The sequence below is a fragment of the Betta splendens genome, chromosome 8 (genome assembly GCF_900634795.4).
Source record: "Betta splendens chromosome 8, fBetSpl5.4, whole genome shotgun sequence".
Taxonomy (NCBI): Eukaryota; Metazoa; Chordata; class Actinopteri; order Anabantiformes; family Osphronemidae; genus Betta; species Betta splendens.
The window spans coordinates 12,088,454-12,109,223 of NC_040888.2; the positions used below are offsets into that span (position 1 = coordinate 12,088,454).

General features: G+C 38.7%; 4 protein-coding genes across 9 annotated transcripts; 2 read left to right on the top strand and 2 right to left on the bottom strand.

The window, feature by feature from the left end:
- Positions 1 to 1,027: 1,027 nt before the first annotated feature.
- pigq (phosphatidylinositol glycan anchor biosynthesis, class Q) lies at positions 1,028 to 9,156 on the bottom strand. Of its 3 annotated transcripts, none has more exons than XM_029159651.3 (14): positions 9,135 to 9,156; positions 7,733 to 7,935; positions 7,344 to 7,530; positions 7,038 to 7,255; positions 6,753 to 6,949; positions 6,497 to 6,628; positions 6,177 to 6,297; positions 5,919 to 6,045; positions 5,629 to 5,782; positions 3,616 to 3,727; positions 3,453 to 3,533; positions 3,119 to 3,233; positions 2,813 to 2,874; positions 1,028 to 2,681 (listed from the first exon to the last, which is right to left on the bottom strand). In XM_029159651.3, the coding sequence occupies exons 2-14, from the start codon at positions 7,883 to 7,885 to the stop codon at positions 2,529 to 2,531; spliced, it is 1,812 nt and encodes a 603-aa protein (XP_029015484.1). In that variant the 5' UTR covers positions 7,886 to 7,935; positions 9,135 to 9,156; the 3' UTR covers positions 1,028 to 2,528. The 3 variants fall into 3 exon arrangements, with proteins under 3 accessions (XP_029015484.1, XP_029015482.1, XP_029015483.1); XM_029159649.3 differs by lacking the exon at positions 9,135 to 9,156 and adding an exon at positions 8,505 to 8,631; XM_029159650.3 differs by lacking the exon at positions 9,135 to 9,156 and adding an exon at positions 8,418 to 8,575.
- A 606-nt stretch (positions 9,157 to 9,762) lies between these two features.
- eef2kmt (eukaryotic elongation factor 2 lysine methyltransferase) lies at positions 9,763 to 12,943 on the top strand. 3 transcript variants are annotated; one of them, XM_029159193.2, is made up of 8 exons: positions 9,765 to 9,926; positions 10,327 to 10,389; positions 10,485 to 10,565; positions 10,725 to 10,823; positions 11,021 to 11,154; positions 11,280 to 11,524; positions 11,633 to 11,770; positions 12,002 to 12,943. In XM_029159193.2, exons 1-8 carry the CDS (start codon positions 9,807 to 9,809, stop codon positions 12,100 to 12,102), a joined length of 981 nt encoding a protein of 326 aa, XP_029015026.1. In that variant the 5' UTR covers positions 9,765 to 9,806; the 3' UTR covers positions 12,103 to 12,943. The 3 variants fall into 3 exon arrangements, with proteins under 3 accessions (XP_055366842.1, XP_029015026.1, XP_029015025.1); XM_029159192.2 differs by having other exon boundaries at positions 9,766 to 9,926; positions 10,722 to 10,823; XM_055510867.1 differs by lacking the exon at positions 12,002 to 12,943 and having other exon boundaries at positions 9,763 to 9,926; positions 10,722 to 10,823; positions 11,280 to 11,547.
- On the bottom strand, positions 11,951 to 16,167 carry alg1 (ALG1 chitobiosyldiphosphodolichol beta-mannosyltransferase). The gene is made up of 13 exons (XM_029159189.3): positions 15,611 to 16,167; positions 15,141 to 15,218; positions 14,948 to 15,051; positions 14,562 to 14,710; positions 14,300 to 14,389; positions 13,896 to 14,009; positions 13,570 to 13,685; positions 13,363 to 13,401; positions 13,202 to 13,261; positions 13,014 to 13,124; positions 12,827 to 12,941; positions 12,492 to 12,567; positions 11,951 to 12,384 (listed from the first exon to the last, which is right to left on the bottom strand). Exons 1-13 carry the CDS (start codon positions 15,945 to 15,947, stop codon positions 12,253 to 12,255), a joined length of 1,521 nt encoding a protein of 506 aa, XP_029015022.1. The 5' UTR covers positions 15,948 to 16,167; the 3' UTR covers positions 11,951 to 12,252.
- A 179-nt stretch (positions 16,168 to 16,346) lies between these two features.
- On the top strand, positions 16,347 to 20,049 carry c8h16orf89 (chromosome 8 C16orf89 homolog). Of its 2 annotated transcripts, none has more exons than XM_055510866.1 (8): positions 16,347 to 16,843; positions 17,510 to 17,662; positions 17,968 to 18,118; positions 18,221 to 18,338; positions 18,547 to 18,709; positions 18,956 to 19,018; positions 19,355 to 19,444; positions 19,627 to 20,049. In XM_055510866.1, the coding sequence occupies exons 1-8, from the start codon at positions 16,666 to 16,668 to the stop codon at positions 19,728 to 19,730; spliced, it is 1,020 nt and encodes a 339-aa protein (XP_055366841.1). In that variant the 5' UTR covers positions 16,347 to 16,665; the 3' UTR covers positions 19,731 to 20,049. The 2 variants fall into 2 exon arrangements, with proteins under 2 accessions (XP_055366841.1, XP_029015023.1); XM_029159190.3 differs by having other exon boundaries at positions 16,363 to 16,843; positions 18,914 to 19,018.
- The last annotated feature ends 721 nt before the right edge of the window (positions 20,050 to 20,770 follow it).

The following is a 20,770-nucleotide window of genomic DNA, read 5'->3' on the forward strand; positions in this document are numbered from 1 at the left end:
TCACTGGCTGTATGTTTAAAAGTCACTTTCCTCTAATAAAGGAACCAGAATGAATAAATAAAGGTGCAAAACGTCCAGAAGGCATTCAAAACACGACCACAATAGGTAGGTACAAAAAGAAAACAAACAAAAGGGTTGTGGCGTCCGATGGGGGTGGTGGGTTTTTACCTGCATCTGCCCAGACGTTCACACAATCCGCCCATAAACAGAACAAAGGAAATACATGCTCTCCCTTGGATAAATATGCTTGAGCTGTAAGGTTTTCTTTTCTCAAAAATCCTGACGGTAAAAAAAACAGTTAGGGAAAATTTTATTGTGAACATAAGCAGGTAGGTTCCTTCTTTCACTCACACTGAAATAAAACAAATAGGACAAGTTGATATGAAGGAAACAACGCATTTCATTAATGCTTCCATTCATCTCACCGACGAGTAGTTTCTGAAATGTTAGACTAAAACAAGCAAGTTTTATTTTGGCCAATGCATTGTTTCACATTTGTTGTGATTTATGATTGAGAGTCATGTCACACACTAGAAGCAAATAGACCACAAATATTTTTCATCTTTCATGCCTATTATAATAATATGGCAACATATAATGCTCAATAGCAAGGGTTGTTGTGTTCGCATTTTATGCTTTCTGTGCCAAATCTGTTTTTGTAAGATCATGACTCACCTCAGCTTTCAGGCTACACGCCTACACACACAATGAATAAAGATGCAGACTTGTATTGGCAGGATTATCTAGAATAGAATAAAGCACTCATCATAATTTGATTAGTGCATTAATCTATTCTAGCTAATCCTGCCAGTGCTAATAGGTATTACATATATGTTACTGTACACACTGTACAGTGTCATCATTTCTTAAAGTCTCATAACCAACAGCCATGTGAATATTCTGCCAGGTCTGCTCTAAAACGACTGACTGCATTAAGCGCTATAAAAAGGTGCTAAATTTTTATAATGTATATTAAAATAACACTCAAGTGAGAGAATCTTGCAGACCAGATTAAATCACATAATGCCACCATTAATGTGTTAATTTTATTCAGTTGCAATTAACAATCAGGACCAATTAAGATGAGTAAAATCAAATGTGTAATAAAAAACATTATTCTTAATTAGAAATATCAAACTGTTTTGAAGGCAAATGGGGTAATGTTAAATATTAAGTAAAATAGCAACAATCTACTAATTAGGAACTCACTAAACTAGGAACTGGAAAACTGCGAAACAAATTTAGCGAATGCTGCTTGTACTCAAGATTTAAATGAGAACATTGATTAGTGCCATGTGTCCAAACATAAGCCCAATTAGGCAAAACATGCCTAATACAACACAAAAAACAGTGTATGGAAAACTAGAAGATGAACACATACAACTTTAACCCCTTATTCTTGCAGTGTTTGAGCAAACCTGATTGTTTACGATGACTGGGTGTTAATTAGGCACATGAATAAGGACAAATGTGAGCAGAATCCAACTTTGTTTGTTTTATACAATAACAACACAGTTCTCAGTTCCAGTGTATGGAGAAAACATGGCAGCAATATGCTTAACAAAATAAAACACCAATTATTTAATTTCAACTAAACCTTTTGATGATTAAGAAGTTTATAAACAGTCTGTCCAGTTAAAATTCTTTGACCTAGGCTAACCCGTTAATAAAAAACTAAAATATTATGCTATGATACTATCACAAATTTAATACATGGAAATGGAAATACTCTGGAACCTATTACCCATTATTCTTCGTTTTCGACACCAGTGTGTCAGCATTTGCTGTAAGGTCCACAGAATGATGATTTGTTTCTTGGCATTTGCCCTTCGTACATCCACACGCTGAATTTAAAATGAGCCAGCCAAGTAAGTCTCTATGTAGATTTGCTCTGTATACGTTGAATCCCTCTCACTGTCCAAACACACTGACTCCAGCACCCACGTGGACCTTATAATAAGCTTCTTTCACATATTGCTTGGAGTGTTGTCTTCATGGTGTAGTTTCTGGCCAGGTTACAGATTCACCAGTAACCAGAATCTAGACACAGGTCTATTTATACTGCAATAGGTGATCAGTTGTGTGACAACAGTAACTTTTTACTTTAGTCGCTCTACAGTTTTTGTACTTTACCATATTTACATTTAGAGATTTATTGACCTACTGGGGAAGGCAATGGACACACTAAGAATGTTTTTAAATGATGTCTTATTTTGGTCCCTTGGTGTTTTGTCCAAAAAATGCCACATACAGTAAACTGGAATTTGTAAATTCAAATAAACCAATGAAAATATAAAAGAAACACATATGGCATATTTGTTAATCACATTTTAGCAGATAAGGAAATAATAAGTTAGTCAAGTTCTTTAACATTCTTCTCATCAAACCTAAAAGCATGCCCGTTTCACTCTTGCTCACCATTTTCCCTCTCCCCCTCCATCTGCTGTTTGCTACTTCATTATTCATTAATTTTTCCTTTTTATTCAGTTCCATCATCTCTCCCCTTCCATCTCTCTGGCTTGTGCCTCTCAGTCAGTCTTGGTGCTTTTGTGTCTCCATGGGTAAATCAACTCCCCAACAAACAGTTTCTTGATCAGCTCCAACCAAGAGTCTTTAGGGTAACAGCTGTAAGTTGGGGTGCGGTAGGTCTGAACCACTGTGATGAACTTTAGAGGATTAATCTAAACATCAAATACAGCAAGATGGACATTTTAAAATGTTGTTAGGAGTTCTGAGATTGAACATTTTACATCTGATTCTTAGACAATGAGTGAGTAAATGAACAAATTAAACAAAGTACACCCCCTCTTACCTCCATCATCAGATGAAGAGCTGTGCCAGGCTCTTGACAAAGGACCCTGAACTTTACACCTTCTGTTAAGTACAAAAAAAACACATGACTGGATAGGACCACACTGAACTGTTATTCAACTATACCCAGAGCCAGTCAAACATTTCAACACACCTTCTCCCAAAGCGTTATTTAAACACTGTCCATTATTACTGCAGACAATGTAATATTTAAAAAATAAGCAGACATACAGTTCTTGACTAAAGTTTCATATTTTTGTAAACAGTACATACAAAAAAACATATAAAGTTGATACAAGTGATGTACCTGCCAGTCTGTAGGGGCGGAAGATGCGGAGGCCCACAGCAAACAGAGGAAAGGAGTTGATAAAGTCCACACTGAGGTGAATGACTCCCTGAAAAAGCACCACCACCAGTCGCAACTGCACACAAAAGAAATGCAACTATCTTAAAAACCAACCTGTTACAGATAACTTGGGCCCATATGCTGTATAGGATCAGAGTAGGTGTCTTGCCAGTATTATGTTATAATAAAAGGCAATGGCATTCAAATTCTAATTCTAATTTAATTACATAAAGTGATCAGTCTTGGAAAATGGTCAGTGGTGCCTTACAGTGTCTTCACGTGTGACTTATCTTACAAGAGTAAAGACCAGGTAGTAAAGTGCTGTGGTGGGCAGCAGGAACAAAAGGATGGTAAACAGCAGTGTTCCAATAAAGAGCTGAAGCACAAAACATAGTCACAGTAAACATTTAAAGCAGTGTCACAGTCTAATGATGATTCTTTGTCAGAAGGCGTCTTACCTGGTCCAGATCATAGGAGCAGGAGTCCACCCTCTGCCGCAGGACGTTCCACTTCTTCCCTCTGAAGAGCCTCCAGAGGGACGAGAGGCCATAGATCTTCAGACAGTACAGTCTGAGAAAGACACACATTCAAACTTTCAAGTTTTCACTATTAAATCACAGCACCAGTTTCTGTATAATAAATGTCAGTGTTGTGTTTTTAATGGCAGTTGTACAGTTGACAGAACTCTCCCTACATTTTGTTAATGAACAGAAACAATACCACAAGTACATTATATTCTCTCTCTGCCTTTGTCAACACATTGAACAGATTGTATTTTGCTTTGACAGTAATGTGGAACATGCAGTACTTTAGCCAGGTCAATTTTGGAAGTGTCACCCAAAGATTCCTTAAGCTCTGACAATAACAAACTCACTAATATTAAGCGAGGCTGTGTGAACCGATAATAACCAGAAGCGAGACAGTTGCAGATGATAAACAATAAGGTTTGTGTTTTAGTAACTGTGGTCACAAAAGAATCTGTTTTCAGAAACGTCAAGGGCTTTCTGGAGCCAAGCTATAAGGGAACAAAGTTTATATAAATCATCTAGGAGGTATTTTAAGGTCTAGTCACTCTGAAAAAGGTCCTCAAATTTAATTTAAAAACGTACACTCACCCACATTCCAAAGTCTGTTGGAACATAAATATGTAACAAGGACAGTGGGTAATATTTCATTCCGCACAATGGGTGAGGGAGCCAAGCTATCTTTAGAGCAAATGCATAATTTAGTCAATCCTCTCCCCAACATGCAGAACAATCATCAGTGTGCAGAATCAAAACTTCAGCCATTCTATTTACAAGTTGAAATAGAATGGAGAGGAAATCAAAGGATGTGCATTTATTTAGGAGTAAACATAGCAGCAATATAAACACGACTGTGAGTGTGTATGGTTCTGTCTATGTGGCCGTGTGACAGACTGGCGACCTGCCCTGGGTGTAACCTGTCTCCCCTACAGAGAAAGCTACAGGACTGACTCCAGCAATTCTTCAACAGAGAGTGATTGGGTTAACGGTTGGATGGACTCAAATATGTATCATGACTTCTGGCATGTAGTTCCTTAAGATTCATATTTTGTTGTTAATGATTATAATGTTCTGAAAAGAACATAAAAAAACAACAGAGAATGCACAGCAACCAATAAACACCCCGTCACTGACTCCAATTTACAGTTCAATAAGGAACTTTAATTAAAGTGACCTTAGTAAAGAAACAAGGGAGGGAACTATCAAAATAAACTGCCCCCTGCTGGTAATCTAATGCTAAACCGATGTCTAGTGTCTTTTATTATAACATTCCAAAAACATGGTATTAGAATAACTTAAACTTGACAACAGCCCACATATAAGAATTATAAAGCAATATATAGTAAAGAGGTGTGTTTGTGCAACTGTGCACTTCTGGTACTCACAATGATTCAGGTTTAATAATGTTTCCAGTAAAAAACATGCTCGCTTATCTTCTACTGTACCTGTTAACCTTGTAAGGGTTGCAGGCATGCTGGAGGATAGCCTAACTGTCACAAGGGTGAGAGGTACGGAACACTCTGGACAGGACACCAGTCCATCATACAGCCACATATAGACAGACAAACACTCACTGGATGGATGGATGGATGCATGGATGGAGCTTGTAATAACTTAGGAGGAAACCAGATTACTCAAACATGCAAACTGTAAACTGAAAGGCAACTGCAGGGCAATCCTGGAAACAAACCCATGACCTTCTTGCTAACCACTAGACTCAAATTGTTCCTCAGAAGTACCTATTAACTTCTGAAACTCTTAACATACAAAACAGCACCGAACTAAATATTTCTGACAAGACCTAAAAGATAAATAAGAGAGTGATAAATCAAGAGTCAACATTCATTTGTTTTCAGACTGTATCATTACATGAAACTAAAACATCAATCTTTCTGATTGGGGAGGAACTATAGGAAATGAGGCAATGAGCCTGTGCTGAGGTCTCACCTGGCTCCATAGACATAAAAGCAGTATATGTGGAAGGTGAGCAAGGCCACCATGTCCGAGAGCAGTGACAGGGCAAAGGTCAGGCCAAAGCAGGCTGACAGACCTCCATACCAGAGAATCCCCTCAATAAACGGAGACATCAGGTGGATGTAGCCTGGAAGATGATTATACACCAATAATCTTTTAAAAGTCAGGGTTTTAACAAGGTTTGTTTAAAGATGAAAATGGTCAACAAAAGTACAACATATTATGTATATGCCATACAGTATGTGCACTGTGTTTTAACTCACTAATCCAAAGGTGAATGTGATAGAGAAAGAAGCGTCCTAGAACTTGGTCCAGTGCCCGGTTCATCTTTAGCCCTGCAGGAGCTCCCATCAACCACTGCAACAGATCCTCCAGTTCTTTAGCCACGTGCTACAGAGGAGAACAATTTAATGTTAGGAAGAAGAGGTCTAGTAATAAGTTAAATTAGATTGGTTAAACATTTGTCACAAGATATTGTTTTTTTAATCAGAAAACACAACCACATAGGTGTATATACACACATCAGCAGCAGGCACCAGTGTGTTGGCCAACATGGTGATGTGGTTGTCTCTGTAGAGCCACGACATGAGCAAAATGCCAAGAGCCACATCCACCAGGAATGACACCAAGATGTTTGCTTTCCTGGAGAGGGTGAAAGACAACAAGATGACAAAAAAACATCTGTATAATCAGCAAAGCATCAGTTTAGAAGAGCATGCATACCCCATGCAGAAGAGACACATCTTTGTAAATGTATTGCTTTTTTAAATCAAAATACACAGGTTGTCAATGAGTCCATACAGTACATGTTTCCAGAGGCTGGCTGTTTCTACACACTCACCTCATGAAATGCAAGTGACCAACAGCAGGATTTGAGGAGCTGATTGTCCTCAAGTGTTCAGTTCTGTAGCTCAGCTGGACACATGTGGAAAACTTGCTGGACAGGAAACGCACTGGGTAAAGGCTGAAGATGCTGGTGACAGAATATAACAATGACAACACTGATGGTCTTTAAAAGGTGTAAAAGTGCTGAAAGATGGCTGTACCCTCAGTTAAAGAAAAAGCATCTGTTCTTCTTTAACTTCCCTAATTCTTACCGAATATTGCAGATCCACGTCCATATAGAGAGCAGCCAGGTGATGAACAAGCAGAGCGGTACAGATGACTGTTTAAGCAGCTCCACGATAATGCTGGCCTCTCTGCCTTGAGACTGCCAGTGAGTTGTCTTTAGCGGCCCATCATCGTATTTGTCCAGGAAGAACAGAGGCTGACTGCAGGCGACTGACTGGAACATCTGGACCAGATTACATTACTTACAGTAAAGATTAAAAAGAATTGCAATGACAGCTCTGGCTTTTTTCCATGTACCATGAATCTATTACCTGTCTCAGCTCTGATGGTGGGTCAGTTGTTGGATCTAAGGCTCCATTTTGAATCAGGTGAAGCTGTGACAGCATCACCTTTCTCTGCTCATAGTGCACAAAAATCACTTTCTCATCCTCCTCCTCTTTTTCTTCATGTTCAGCTTCATCATCGCTTTTCACATCCTCCTCTTCCTTCTTCTGATTTGCCTTCCGCTGATGTGCTCTTTCATCTGGCCCTGACACAAGTTCATTTTCAGTGTTACGGATACACTGTAAGTTTGTTTCGGGGAATTATAATGATTGACTGTGGATGTTAAACCTTACCATGATGCCGGTTCAGGACCTCACAGGTGAAACCTGTCTGACCTATCTGGCGACTGATCTGAAGCCAGTTTCCCTGGGGGAAGATAGTGCTAAGATCTTTGAGAAAGCTGTCCATGCCCTCTTGACCATCTTTGGGTAAACTCCACGAGCCCAGCACCGAGAGCTCCACCCCGCTCTGAGCCTGCATCTGGGGTAATAAGCGCCACATGATGAAACATTTGTAACTAGCAATGATAATTTAAATTCAGTTCTATATTGTAAAATGTTAAATCTTGCTATGATAGTTGTTAGGATTACGAAAGAGACAACCTGAAAGTACAAACCACAGAAAAAAAACACTTATCCAGACCCAGTTTAACAGACAAGGCCAGGCCTGACACTGCACTGACCTGATGTATGTACTGTTTGACCTGTCCGGGGATAAATGGGTAGTGGATGACGGCCAGCACTACTGCAGATTCATAACCAGTAATCCAGCGGCCGACCAGCAGCCCACTGTCTGCCAGGTTGCAGCACTGTGGGAAGAAGATCTTCAGCACCATGGCTGACTTTGCAGCAGTTCAGTGTTCAGCTTGCAAACAGCTCTGAAGGTCTGAGAAAGATAAGCAAAAATGTCAAGGAGTGGTGCTTACTTTAACCACCACTGCTTCCACTACTATTTAATGCTACGTTAATACAAACGAAATAGAAAGACGCCATATAGGAGTTAGCAATATATATATATATATATATCAAAATTGTATTTGTTTAAAAAAATGCTAAAATTAGCGCTTAGACGGGTGCCCTCCATCATGCCCTTCAAATATTGAGTGTGCAGCGTAGTAGTGTGGCGACATAAAAAGCCCGAGGCAGGTTTGAGATTGATTTGCCTGATACTGATGTCATCCAGTAAACTAGTAAAAAAACAATAGGTTGAAGGTACAAAGTGGAAAGAAACACAACCAATGCAATAAAATAGCGTTAACGGTGCTTGAGGTATCCCTGAAGCTTTTCAAGCAACGTTACTTGTTAATTTCTTCTTCAAGATCATTACGGTCCTCGACGTAAAAGTGTTCAAACATCAAATCTAATTACCTGTTTGAGGTCACATCAAGTAGCGGAGCGATCAAACTGAGTAACCGCAGCTTTAACGACGATGATTAAATGAAATGCACAATTTACCTTTTCTAACAACAACACGAGCGTTCACCTCCCATGGTAAACTGAGATGACTGAATTGTGGAAACCGCCGCCATATTCTTTGTTGACAGTCCGTTGCATTAAGTGCTCCGGAAAGAAACATGCAGGCTTTTAGGTACCTATGTTCAAATGTGCCCTTTGTCGAGTACTTTTGATTTGAACGATATAAAAAGGGAAAACGACAGTGAAAATTTAAATGTCCTTCTTATTTCAGAATCCAATCTTTTCGTCTTGCTGGTATTTGTAATAACCGCAATAATGATGTTTATACTATATAAAAAACGTATATTAACATTAATAAACCCCTAATTATTTCTGTTAATTTCACTTAAATATATAATGACATTATACTATAGTGTCAAAAGAGTTATTTACTATTTGTAAGTGTTATTGTAAGCTTTTTTTCTGTAAATAAATTTTCCTCCTTTTTTTCTCATTCATTCATTCGCTATTATGTTAATGTTTTGAATTACAACTTTATAGGAATGAAAACAGACTGACTGTGATCTAATCTAGGCCAACACAGTAAATACATTTTAAATGAGCAATTCCTAATGAAATGTTATTAAAACATGGCACAATTATCAAACTGAAATCATTTTTGTTACTCACCTGTAAATGCTGGCAAGTGTGGCTGCTGCCCTTGTCAGAAAAGCAGTAAAGTGGGTGAAAGAGGAGTTGGCTCAACTGTAAAGTATTTTATCTTCTCTTGCAGTGACACAGCAAGAAAAGAGCGGGGATGAAGACCTTGACGTCTGCCATTTGAGTTGTATATTGTGAATTTACAGATTTAATGTTGATTTACTACTTGGTTTTATGTAATTTCTGACCCAGAATTGCAAAAGATAGAACATTATCATTTAAAAAAATTGTATTATAATTTAAATTATCATTTTAAAATTGTAGATATATACTTTATATACTATACTTATTTCATAATTACAGTGTATGCTGATGTTGTTTTGATGTTTGACTTAAATAATTTTAACTTTTAAATTATTTCTCTGTTTATTTAAGAAATAGACAATGTAAAAGCATAATTATTGATGACATAATAAATATACATTTATTAAATACATAATCATCGTTATTAGTTGTTTAACCTGATTTTTCAATTTAACAACCGAGTTACACATTACAGAGAACATTACAGACAAATATAAAAATAGACCAATAAGCGAAACGAATGACAAAAAAACTACCCTACCCAGTAGCAGTAGCGAGACATGATCAGTAACCGCGGTAGGTTCTGGGTAACAGGAAGTAAACAAACACACGTTGAAGATGAATGTAACACAGACGACTCAAACCTCAGGCCAAAGTAAATTACAAAAGGACGATATTTTAAGAATTTTTCATGTTTCTTATTTCGCTATGAGTCGTCTGGCTTCATTTCCCTGGACTGTGAGTATGAAATCAAACTGAAATGTCAAACTGTATTTAAAACATGTCCCCCACGAACTTGCTTAGAAATCATTAAAATCAGTTTGTTTGTAGATTTGAATGATTCATATTTTAATAATTATAGGGGTAGTCTGACATTTTGTACATTTATAAGAAATGTGTGTATGTGATTGTATGTAGTAATTGTACGATGGATCACAATAGACTTGTGCAGTATTAATAAAACTAACACAAACTGAAAGAAAAAAGACAAATACTCAAAGGAATGTAGAAATGTTGTAAATTCCTTATCACATGTGAAAAAGCTGTTTTTGGGGTATGGGTTTACGTTGACCTTTGTGTAGTACTAAAATGAGAACAAACACTATCATTTCTGACTGACCAGTTCTACTTTTTTCAGTTTCTAGAGGAAGAGCTTCACAGCAGCAAGTCATCAGAATTTATTTTAGACATTTTGAAGCAGGTAAGAGTGTGTTTACCCAAAGCATTTGATATGTTATAAACCTAAAACCCAGTTCTCTAAAATTAACAGTAACGGTTCTTCTGTGTTGTTTTCAGACATGCCTTCATTCTCTGAGCAGGAAGTTTCCACCATCAGTCAGATACAGGAGATTGTTCCTCTCAGAGTTTATCAAACGGGTTAGTGGTGTTTCAGTCTGTGTCTGAAAGATATTTATGAAATAACAGGGTAATCAGATTTATGTATACTGTCAAATATTTATTGCTACATTATTTTCTAAAAAAAATTAAGAAGTAAGAAGTTAATAATATTGGTAATATGGCATTTCTCCACAGCAGGAGGCCACTAATTGTGAACCCCTGGATGAGCTGTACGATGCTCTGGCTGAGGTGGTTGGAGCTAAGGAGACAACTGAGTGCTACAAGAGTTACTTACTGGTCTGTAACACTTGTGGTCTTGATAATACTGTTATTGTGTTCAGTTGAAAACATGTATGCTTTCAAAGAGTGCATTCATCAGTTAAAATACAAGATTAACAGTATTTTTGTTACAATTTCTCATGTCACTAATACAATGACGAAATCTAACTATATATAATATATATATCTCCCATAATTGTGTTTGTGTTGCACAGCCTTGTGGTGATGCTGTTAGTCTGCTGGAAAATGTTGCTGTGATCTCAGAAGGAACCACTGGCCTGGTCACCTGGGAGGCTGCACTCTACTTAGCAGAGTGGGCTCTGGATCACCAGCAGGTCTTTACAGACAGGTATTCACCCATAGTTCTACTACGATCTTCAGAGAGGAGTGTAGAAAATCATTTGACAAAATTTGTATTTTAAACAACTTAACTAATGCAAATGTCCTAAACACGGATTTATTATTTTTCTGCAGGACGGTCCTGGAGCTTGGCAGTGGTGTGGGATTAACTGGTATCACCATCTGCCGCTCCAGCAGGCCAAAGAAATTTGTCTTTAGTGACTGTCACTCCACAGTCTTGCAGAAGTTAAGAGACAACCTAGAACTGAATGGACTCACTAGGCAAAGGTCTCCTGCTATTAGTGTGGAAGAGTTGGACTGGAGGACAGTGACAGACGAACACATAAAACATTTAGATGCAGACGTTGTGATCGCTGCAGGTCAGGGTCAGGTACTAAAATGGGTCAGTGTTTACACTGACATCCATTTTTTAATTTAAAAATGATTTGTAAATTATTCTTGCTGTTAATAAGTGTTTTCTGTTTTAGATGTGGTGTATGACCCAGATATCGTAGAAAGTCTGGTGAAAATTTTGTCCAGCATCCTAAAGGTTTTGTCTTCTGAGGTCCTCATCTGCTCAACTATAAGGAACCCAGAGACCTACAGAGTCTTCAAACAGCAGCTGGGTAAGAGGTTGTTTTCATCTTTTAATCAGGGTCACATACTATAACCTACTACTGATAATCTCATCCTATCAATTTAACCAAAGATGGTGTTAGGTCACTATCAGTTTATTTTTACAAGAATAGACATCTGCATGGATGTATCTTTGCCATGGTTTTTGAAAAAGAATGCATTAACAAGTGTCAGTGTTGTAGCTGAACTTAAAGAATTTATTTACCGTTTTGTTTTGACAGAAAAAGCAGGAATCCGCCACCATGTCATCACAGAACCCATCACCCACACGTTTCCTTACAGCAGAGTGTCCTCCATAGAAATCATTCAACTGTACAGATGACACCACTGAGGCCTTAATAAAACTTTTATTTACAAATGTACATCATATGAAAGTTATCTTGTGGAAAAGAAGGAGTTTTGTTGCGACTGTGTGTCGTTGCAGAATCACAATGCAGAATCACATTTTGTCCTACACAAGTGTGACTAGTTATCATGAAGCAGTAATCAGAGGCAGAACATTTTGGTCCCAGTTGTCATTCCAGCTCTGTCCTCTGTTAGCTCGAAGGTTCTTCCTGAACAAACCCAGTCTGCCATCAGAACGGGGAAATGTTGCGAACAAATCCTGAAAAAGCAAAAATGACAAATCCTCAATTATTTAAAGGTGGCCTGAGTAGAAGAGCATGTACCGAAACACATAAAGCTCAGCATGTTTAGGCCTTGGTTTCTCACCTTGAGCTGCTCTGCAAGTTCCTGGGAATCTTTGAAGATCAACCCGTTTTCCTCATGTTTCACTAGTTCATGCAAACTATGAAGAAAAGGAGAAACACAACCTTCGTCAATCTCTCTTTATCAACCCACTTTGAAAAATATTACTGTGTTAATAGTCACCTTATTGTAATCTAATTTAAGAATATGTCCTTCCAGTATTAATATAAATATTATATTTCAGAAAGTATTGTGATATGTGATCGTTGGATGAAACAAATGACTACAGTGTTACCAGTACTGGGTGAGAAAGTTGAATCTGCTGTGGGGGAGTTGTAAACAGATGGCACCATGCTCACCAGCTGAAGTGGATGGCACAGACAGGAAGGCAGCAGCCAAACATGTCCACCACCTTCATGGGCAGATCCAGACCACTGGATGACTTGTGGAGACACACACCCAGATCTGCTGAGCCTGAAACATGAGCCAAGTCAGTGTCTGAATAAAGACAAGCAGAAGCTAGAAAGATAAAGGCATCGGTTTTACCTAATAAAACAGGATAGTCTTCTGCCTCAAGCCAGGGAGTGCAGATCTTCACATGTTCTAAATGTAAACCGTCAATCAGCTTCATGTAGTGTTCTTTCTGAGGACCTTTACCTAGAGACACACATATTACAACACAAAATGAAAGGTAAAAAGTAAAAACTGGACCGAGTGAGGCTACAGGGATGTACCTGTGATGACACAGACTAAAGATGGTAACGAAGCTCCATCTCTGACGAAACCTTCATACTCTGTTAAAAGAAACAGTGACATAAACAATATAGATCTTATAATACAATACAATAATACATATTTTGGGCCTGGGTGACGTTAAATTTTATATAAGTAATACCTTCAAGAGCTTTTAGTAAGATGGAGAAATCTTCATCCTCTGTAAAGAGAAGGTAAATGTGTCTGATTATAAACATACATAGCATTATGGATAGCATTTTAACAACCTCTAGAAATGAAGAAGGACATGTGTGCAGTGTGTTTACTGTGTGCAGCTGTAGGAATAGAAAACCAAACTGTGAAAACAAAAATCCTCTCTTCCTCTGACCTGTCCAGCTGGTGCTGCTGAGCAGCAGCACTGGTCGCGCTGCTCTCAAAGTCACTTTGCCATCAGCAAGGTCACGAACTGAGAAGATCGTTTTCTCCACCTTCACATCCTCAGACCTGGAAACAAAGTAGTAGTAGTCTGTATAGTAGCATGTTAACCATAGCATCAACTTGAGGAACTACAACTTGCTGAAAGTCTGATGTTTTCCCTGAATTTACCTTAAATGAACTTTTGACTTTCAACTTAAATGTGTTGATGAGACTTTGACAAATGTCTCATAGATGCAATATGACTTTGTGTAGTTTCTCTGTCCTTAAACCACTAACCCACAGTGCTGGAAATGAGGATATGTGTTGGCCAGTCTCATGAAGAGCTCATGCTGCAACTTCAGCGGCGTCTCTTTGAAGATTGAAGGTGGCCTGTCATACAGAGTTGTCGCCCTGCAGAGATTGAACAAATTGCTGTTTTTTTCCCCAGATGTTTTCAGTGATAGTGTGCTCAATTAACATTACTTAAACAACTGTCATATTTTAAGTAAAATAAACTACTTAAAATATAGGCTACACAGGTTCAAACATTTGATGCAGCTTCCCTTCTTTTCTGTATCACAATGCTGTGGTGAGGACTATTTGAATTTGTAGCATTTAATATGCTGCCATAGATGCCTCTAGTAACTGTTAAAAAAGCATTAAATGTACTCCAAATACTAAATACACTAAATAAATCTTACTCAATGCCCCAGTTTTTCTGCAAGTCATCCTTCATTGCGTTAGTAACACACAGGTTATGAGTTGCCAGAGGACCAAAGAGGTGTTCATACCTAGAATAAGACAGAAATAAATAAATGGAATTACAAATGTAACACACAGACTTTACACAATGATCCATTTTTGCTCTGCAGAAATGTGGCTGCATCTAACAGCTAAATGATTTGCTTCTAAAGGCTCAGTCTACTGATGCTACAGGACATAAAGTACTGGAGCTGTACTGACCACTTTGCCAGTCTGACCACCGGATGTCTCTGGCTGTGGCTCAGGGACATGATGGTGTAGCCATAGTTGTGCCAGTCAATCATGAATCTGCTGCCACGCAGGACACACACCAGCCAGCATACTGCTATGCCAGGCAAACCAGGGGGATTCTAGGATTCAAACACCATCATGAGCACTAATAGAGCGATATACGTAACAGAAGTACATCATGTTTGCATAAATGTAAAGTAAATAAACTACTGTATAAATACTCTGTGTAGTGTATCACTGTAAACTTAAACACCACAGAAAACAGCTCATTTATAAGTCAGTGTTAGGTTTTACTACAACAAACATGCCAATCTTTGATATTAATTCTTAAATTCAAGTACCAGGATATAACAAACCTGCATCAGAATATGCGATGGTAGTTCCATCTTCAGCAGCACATAAAGAAGCTGCAGTGACTGAATGATCACCTTTGACACATATGTAAAGATTTTTGCTCCAACTGAAAAAGCAGCACAGAACTATATCATTTTTATCACCCCCAGAAAGACAAACTGTCAATATAGCAAACTTCATAATAACACACCTTACCTTGAACACCTTTGACCTCTGCTATTGGGAAAATCTTGATTTTCTCTTGTATAAGGACGTCTTGATGTGGTTTTGTGTCTTTAAAAAATAAAAAAATTAATAAATATGTATAAAAGTAAACTTCAGAGACCCCCCTCCCATACTTTTACAAATCAGTTGAAGTATACTGTAAAGGAGCAAGGGTCTATGTTTACAATCAGTTTGCATATCAATGTGTGATCAGTTCAAGCAGCAGAATCACATAATTGTTTAATTTAATATAACAATATTATGTAGACATGAATGTCCTTAATTACCTAACTTTTAAATTAAAGGCCGTGCCATCATCAACAAGCACCAATGGCATGTTCCTATGACATTATAGTTGATAGTTAACAAACCATCTAAGTAGCTGATTTTCCTGTTTATTATGAACACACCATACTACCATTATGTATGTAAAACTCCAGTGTTGTGGATAATAGTCGTACCTAAAAATCCAACAAATGTAACATCATATCCGTGTTTGCTGAGGGACAAGGCGTGATACTGCATTCGAGGGCTGCGACCGATGTCGCCCAACACCAGCACACACACCCGGTGCTCGGTCCCAGCGTCCCGCTGCCGCAGCCTCCTCAGCAACACCATTACTGGCACAACCAGAACGGTCCCACACAGCACCGGGCATGTCACGTCACAACCTGTTACATACAGGACCGAAAAGAGACACGCAAAGACCACCAACACCGTCCACACAATATTTCCCGCACCGCGCGCCGCCATGTTTGTTTGTGATGACGTGGCCGAGGGAAGGGGGAGGAGCTTCATAATTAAAGGGACCGCGGACCAAGGAGGAACACGAAGTTACAGTTCACAAAAGAGGCAACAAACCTCAGCAGCGCTTTACTGCAGGGGTTTCTGTTCCCATGCATCTTTGCAAAAAAAATTCAAAGTCGTTTTTTGTATAACATAAATACACTTATTTCACACCTACTCTATTAAAACAAGACACGCTGCTATATAAATATGGGCTGAAAAAAACAACGATAGGTATTTTCTGGAATTTCAAACATTCATTCAATATTATAATTTTTTGTTGTTATGTAACTTTTGGCCCCTATGATATATGTGTGATTTTATGTAAACAATGGGACATTATTATCATTATTAATTACATATTTGTTCTGATTATTAAATATTATATTAATAATATTGTATATGTAAATATAATATTTAATTTAATGGGCTATCGTTTCCCTATAGTTTGTAGAAGGTAGAAGATGTAGGCGTAAACACGTAAAGCTAATTAAAGGGTTTGTGAAGCTACCGGTACCGTAGGTACTGTACCTACAACACAGTTTTCCTTCAAGTTCCATAACTTTGGCTTTTATAATAGCCCCTCTGACGTCATTGCATTTTACTCAACCAGCCTCCCTACTTTGCTCCCGTTGCAGGAATCAGACCATCCTCCCTCCTCTGCTCCGCTCAGCCCCCGTCGGGGAGAACTGTTCCGAAGCGTCCGGACTGGATCTATCCGTGTGAGAACATGCGGACAGCGAGGCTCCACCTGGCCGCGGTGCTGGCTCTGTTTGCCGCAGTGTCCGGAGCTCAGGCCGAGGTAATCGATGACATCCTGGGAAGCCTCTCCAGGGGAGCATCTTTCCTGGAGCAGCAGCATGAGCACATCAACCTGGACGGGGTGGTCGGATTCCTCATGATGCAGGGTGGGTAAACGACTCCTGCGCTATGAACAGGCTGCAGCTGCGGATCGAGTGCGAGGAGTCCTTTCAGCTGCATGAGACATCTGGGTGGGGTCTATTAAAGTCAGTCACAGTTTAAAACAAATACACTGGAGACAGTGGTACTTAACATCATTAATATCATTTAGGTTTTTAAAAAAATCTGCCGGACAAATACTGAACAAACAGCAATATTTACAGCACTTGCTTTATTTGCTAAAGTCAGTGTGGACTGAAATCAAATATTACTTACTGGATCTGTGAATATTATTTTTCATTCCACCACAAATCACATCTGTTTATAACACAGCTGATTCTATTCATTAGTATGCTTGCTTTAGTTTTATTCAGTTAAATATTTGACACAGGCTACTTTGTATCCCACGCACATTTATGTTAATAGGCCCTTAAATCTAAGACACATACTTTATTTTGAGTACTATTACATTTTCATATTGCTTAGTACTACATACCTGTTCCATCACTTCTATCTCTAAACCAAGGTCAACAGTTCTTCAGTTGGCTTTTAGGTGTTATTCAGCTGAAGCCATTTTTCATTTTCCTACTAACGTGAACTAATAACATTCATCTTTATAAGTTACGTGCTTTTAGCTCACTGGTTCTGATCTTCCTTATTGTTTTCTGTTTCAGCTGAACTTAAGGAAGCGGTCCGAACATGGCCTCACACAGACCCGGTCAGCTGGGCTCAGAGAACCTCCGCCGTCACGTTGGTCAGACGTCTCGACCAAAGCTTCAACAAGGCTGTTACTGCCCTGCAGCAAAATGACCCCAAATACTACAGGGGTGAGATTTACAGCGCAGACACAGCTCACCTTCTAGTATTTCAAATAAAATGTATGTTCTATTGCAAATTCTATAGCTGTTGTTTTATAGCTGTATTAAAAACCTATTTCCATAGGACTATACTGCTGATACATAAATGAACCAAACTAATAACTCAGTTTGACCATGGGATGTTGTTAATGAAAGGTTGAAGAACAGAGGCTTTACCCACAGAGAGTTAATATTACTAAAATATAGTCCATTCAGGTGTCTTTACATTGATCTTTTTATCCACTGTCCACTTTTAACGTGTACGTCTTTTGCAGAGTTTGAGCCTCTGCTTTCCTGGAGCTTTTGGTTGATTCCTCAGGAGTGGAGCTCCACAGATCCCAGTCTGGTTTATTCCTCCACCATGACCACAGAGTGTTACGACGAGCAGCTCAGTGACAAATGTCTAACCCTGCTACTGGGAACCTGGTACGAACACACAATGAGAACAGTAACACCAAACTGCACTCTGCATAAATAAAACAGTATCAGTGGCAGACATACAGTATTTGTTTGTATGTATCCGAGCAGGAAAATGAACGGGACGCCATGTATTGTGACCAAGCCCTGTCGAGACACTATGACTCGTTTTGGTTGTCCACACTACTCTCTGTCCCACCAGCTTCTGTACTTCATGATTGGAAAAATGGTGAGATGCTTGCCTGAGCATAAATCAAACCACAACTGTGACCACAGATAAAGGACACATAGCTTTTGTGTATTAACTGATTTGACCTTCAGTGTAAACCATCATTTAGACGTCTACAGAGTAAACTTGACTGTGGCCAGATGGGAATGAAACAGGGTAACACAATAAAGTCGTGGTCAGAATCTGTCTAGTTTTTGTTTCCCTTTAGAGAGGCTGCACCAACCTGCTCAAAGGTGACACACGAGCTTCCAGAGCCAACATGACTGAACAAAACTACCAGAGAATCTTCTGCTCCAACATGATGAAGACCAACCAGGACATCATCAAAGACGGCCTAACTGATCAGACAGTCGATATCTTCATTGAAAACAGTGGGTAGATTTAGTTCTGACAGCTTCATGCTTTAAAAAAATTAGCAAAAATATAGTATATGTTAATAGAAGATTTCCAATCAACTGTGATGTCATCCAGATAAAGCTTGTAAGGTTTAATGTAGACATGGTATGGTACGTATGCAGTGCAGTGGGAATTTCAGCAGAATAGTTCAGAAAGTTTTCTTCTGCTCTTGTTGACAGTCCTGATTTGTGGCTTGACTGGTTTCTCTGACTTCTACAAAGCTGATTGGCTGCAGCACATCCTAAGGCTGCAGGATGAAGAAGCTGGCTGCTTTGGGAGAGACAGTGAGTGTTTGATAATTCATATAAATATGTAAAATACATTGTCTTCTATAGACTGATGACTCTGATTCACCCTAAGTTGAATCACTGTTACTGTACATGTAAAAATGACCTCCCCTTGTGCTGAGCTGCTTCTACAGACTTTTCACTCTCACAATCTTTACTGAAGCAAATTATAGCAACGAAGCCAAAAATCTCTGTTGAGATCAAAAGTTGTATCACATTCTTGTCTTTTATATTTATGCATAAATTAGTTCCAAAAACACATCATTAAAAAAGAAAGCACTCATGCTTGTGTGGCGTTTATTTTCATTTTATTTCATTTTATTTTTTGCTCAGGGAGCATCGTCTCTCAGATCATTGGAGATGAACTGCTGGAACAGCTGCAGCCTCACAGAAGAGTGAAGAGGAGGGAAAAGATACTTTCAGGTCAGTTTATGTGATGTTCCACAAGAGATAGAGAAGACAAGGTTGGTTTCTCTCAATGATTAGTAACAGACCCATAAAGTATGAAAATACAAAGCAGAGCAAACAACACATTTTTATATACAGTAACTGATGTTTTCGCTGGAAGGAGCTTAGCACAGGGTGGACTGTCCTTTGCGTTACAGATGGTTGTTCCAGTCACATGACAGCAGTGGCTGTTGGTGCGCTGGGAGGATACCTGAATTACTACCTGACAGAACAAGACATAACCAAGAGGCCACTATCCTGAAGTCTGCTGTTCCTTCTGCTCCTCTGCAGCCAGCTGCAAAAGTTAGGGATTCATTCAAAACATACAGATGTTCTTCATGGCTGGAGACACAATATGTTGCTTTATGAATGTGGTCTTAAGATTATCAAAATGATAATATAAAATGAAACTGGGCTATTGATCATCTTGGATTTTAGGCGACTATCACAATGTTTTATTTTGTGTTGGAAATACTAAATTAGACGCCCTTTGGAAGCAGTGATGCTCATATGTATAGAAGTAATCAGTTTCATAATTATTATTTATTTGTTCTAGCAATAAAGGAACGATCTGATCTTCAGACAGATGGCTGAGACACTTCATGCCCCTGTGCAGCTTCACATGGACTTTAGGTGCTGTCGTTTGCAGTTAAGGGCCAGACAAGCAGTGTTGTTTGGCTCTGAAGCAGCTCTGGCCTCTGGGGCTCCAAAGTAAAGCAGATCATTTATCTGTCAAGGTCATTCAGAGCCTGAGCATTTACCTAAACATACACACGGTATGCTGACAGGAACATTTCCATTCATTCATTCCTTTGGTTGGCAAATAAACGTAACCTTCACTGAGTTGTGTCCTCTACACAACCTTGTCTGCTACACTGTTCTTGACCTTGATACTGGATATTCGAACCCTTATTTGGAGCATCTTTAATTATTGTTTAACATCTGTCAATTCAGTATGGGTGTTTAAACAGAAAAATAATAGTCTTTATTATAAGTCATAATTATTTTTAGAAACATATTGTCTTCTAAATGTAAATATTAAGGCAGCTGTACATTGAGCCAACAACAATCTACTACAATTCTGAACTATGAATGCATGTACGACGTAGCAGAGCAAAAAGGTTTAAAAAAAACTGAGTATGATTATCGGCCCCATCTGTAATTGAGTAATATTAATAATAAATCATATGTTCATATTTGTGCTGTGTACTTATAATTTGAAAACAGAACAAGCTGATTATGTAAGACAATCTGGGATCATATCTTTCAGCCAATACCTCCCTAACTAAGCTCTATTTAATA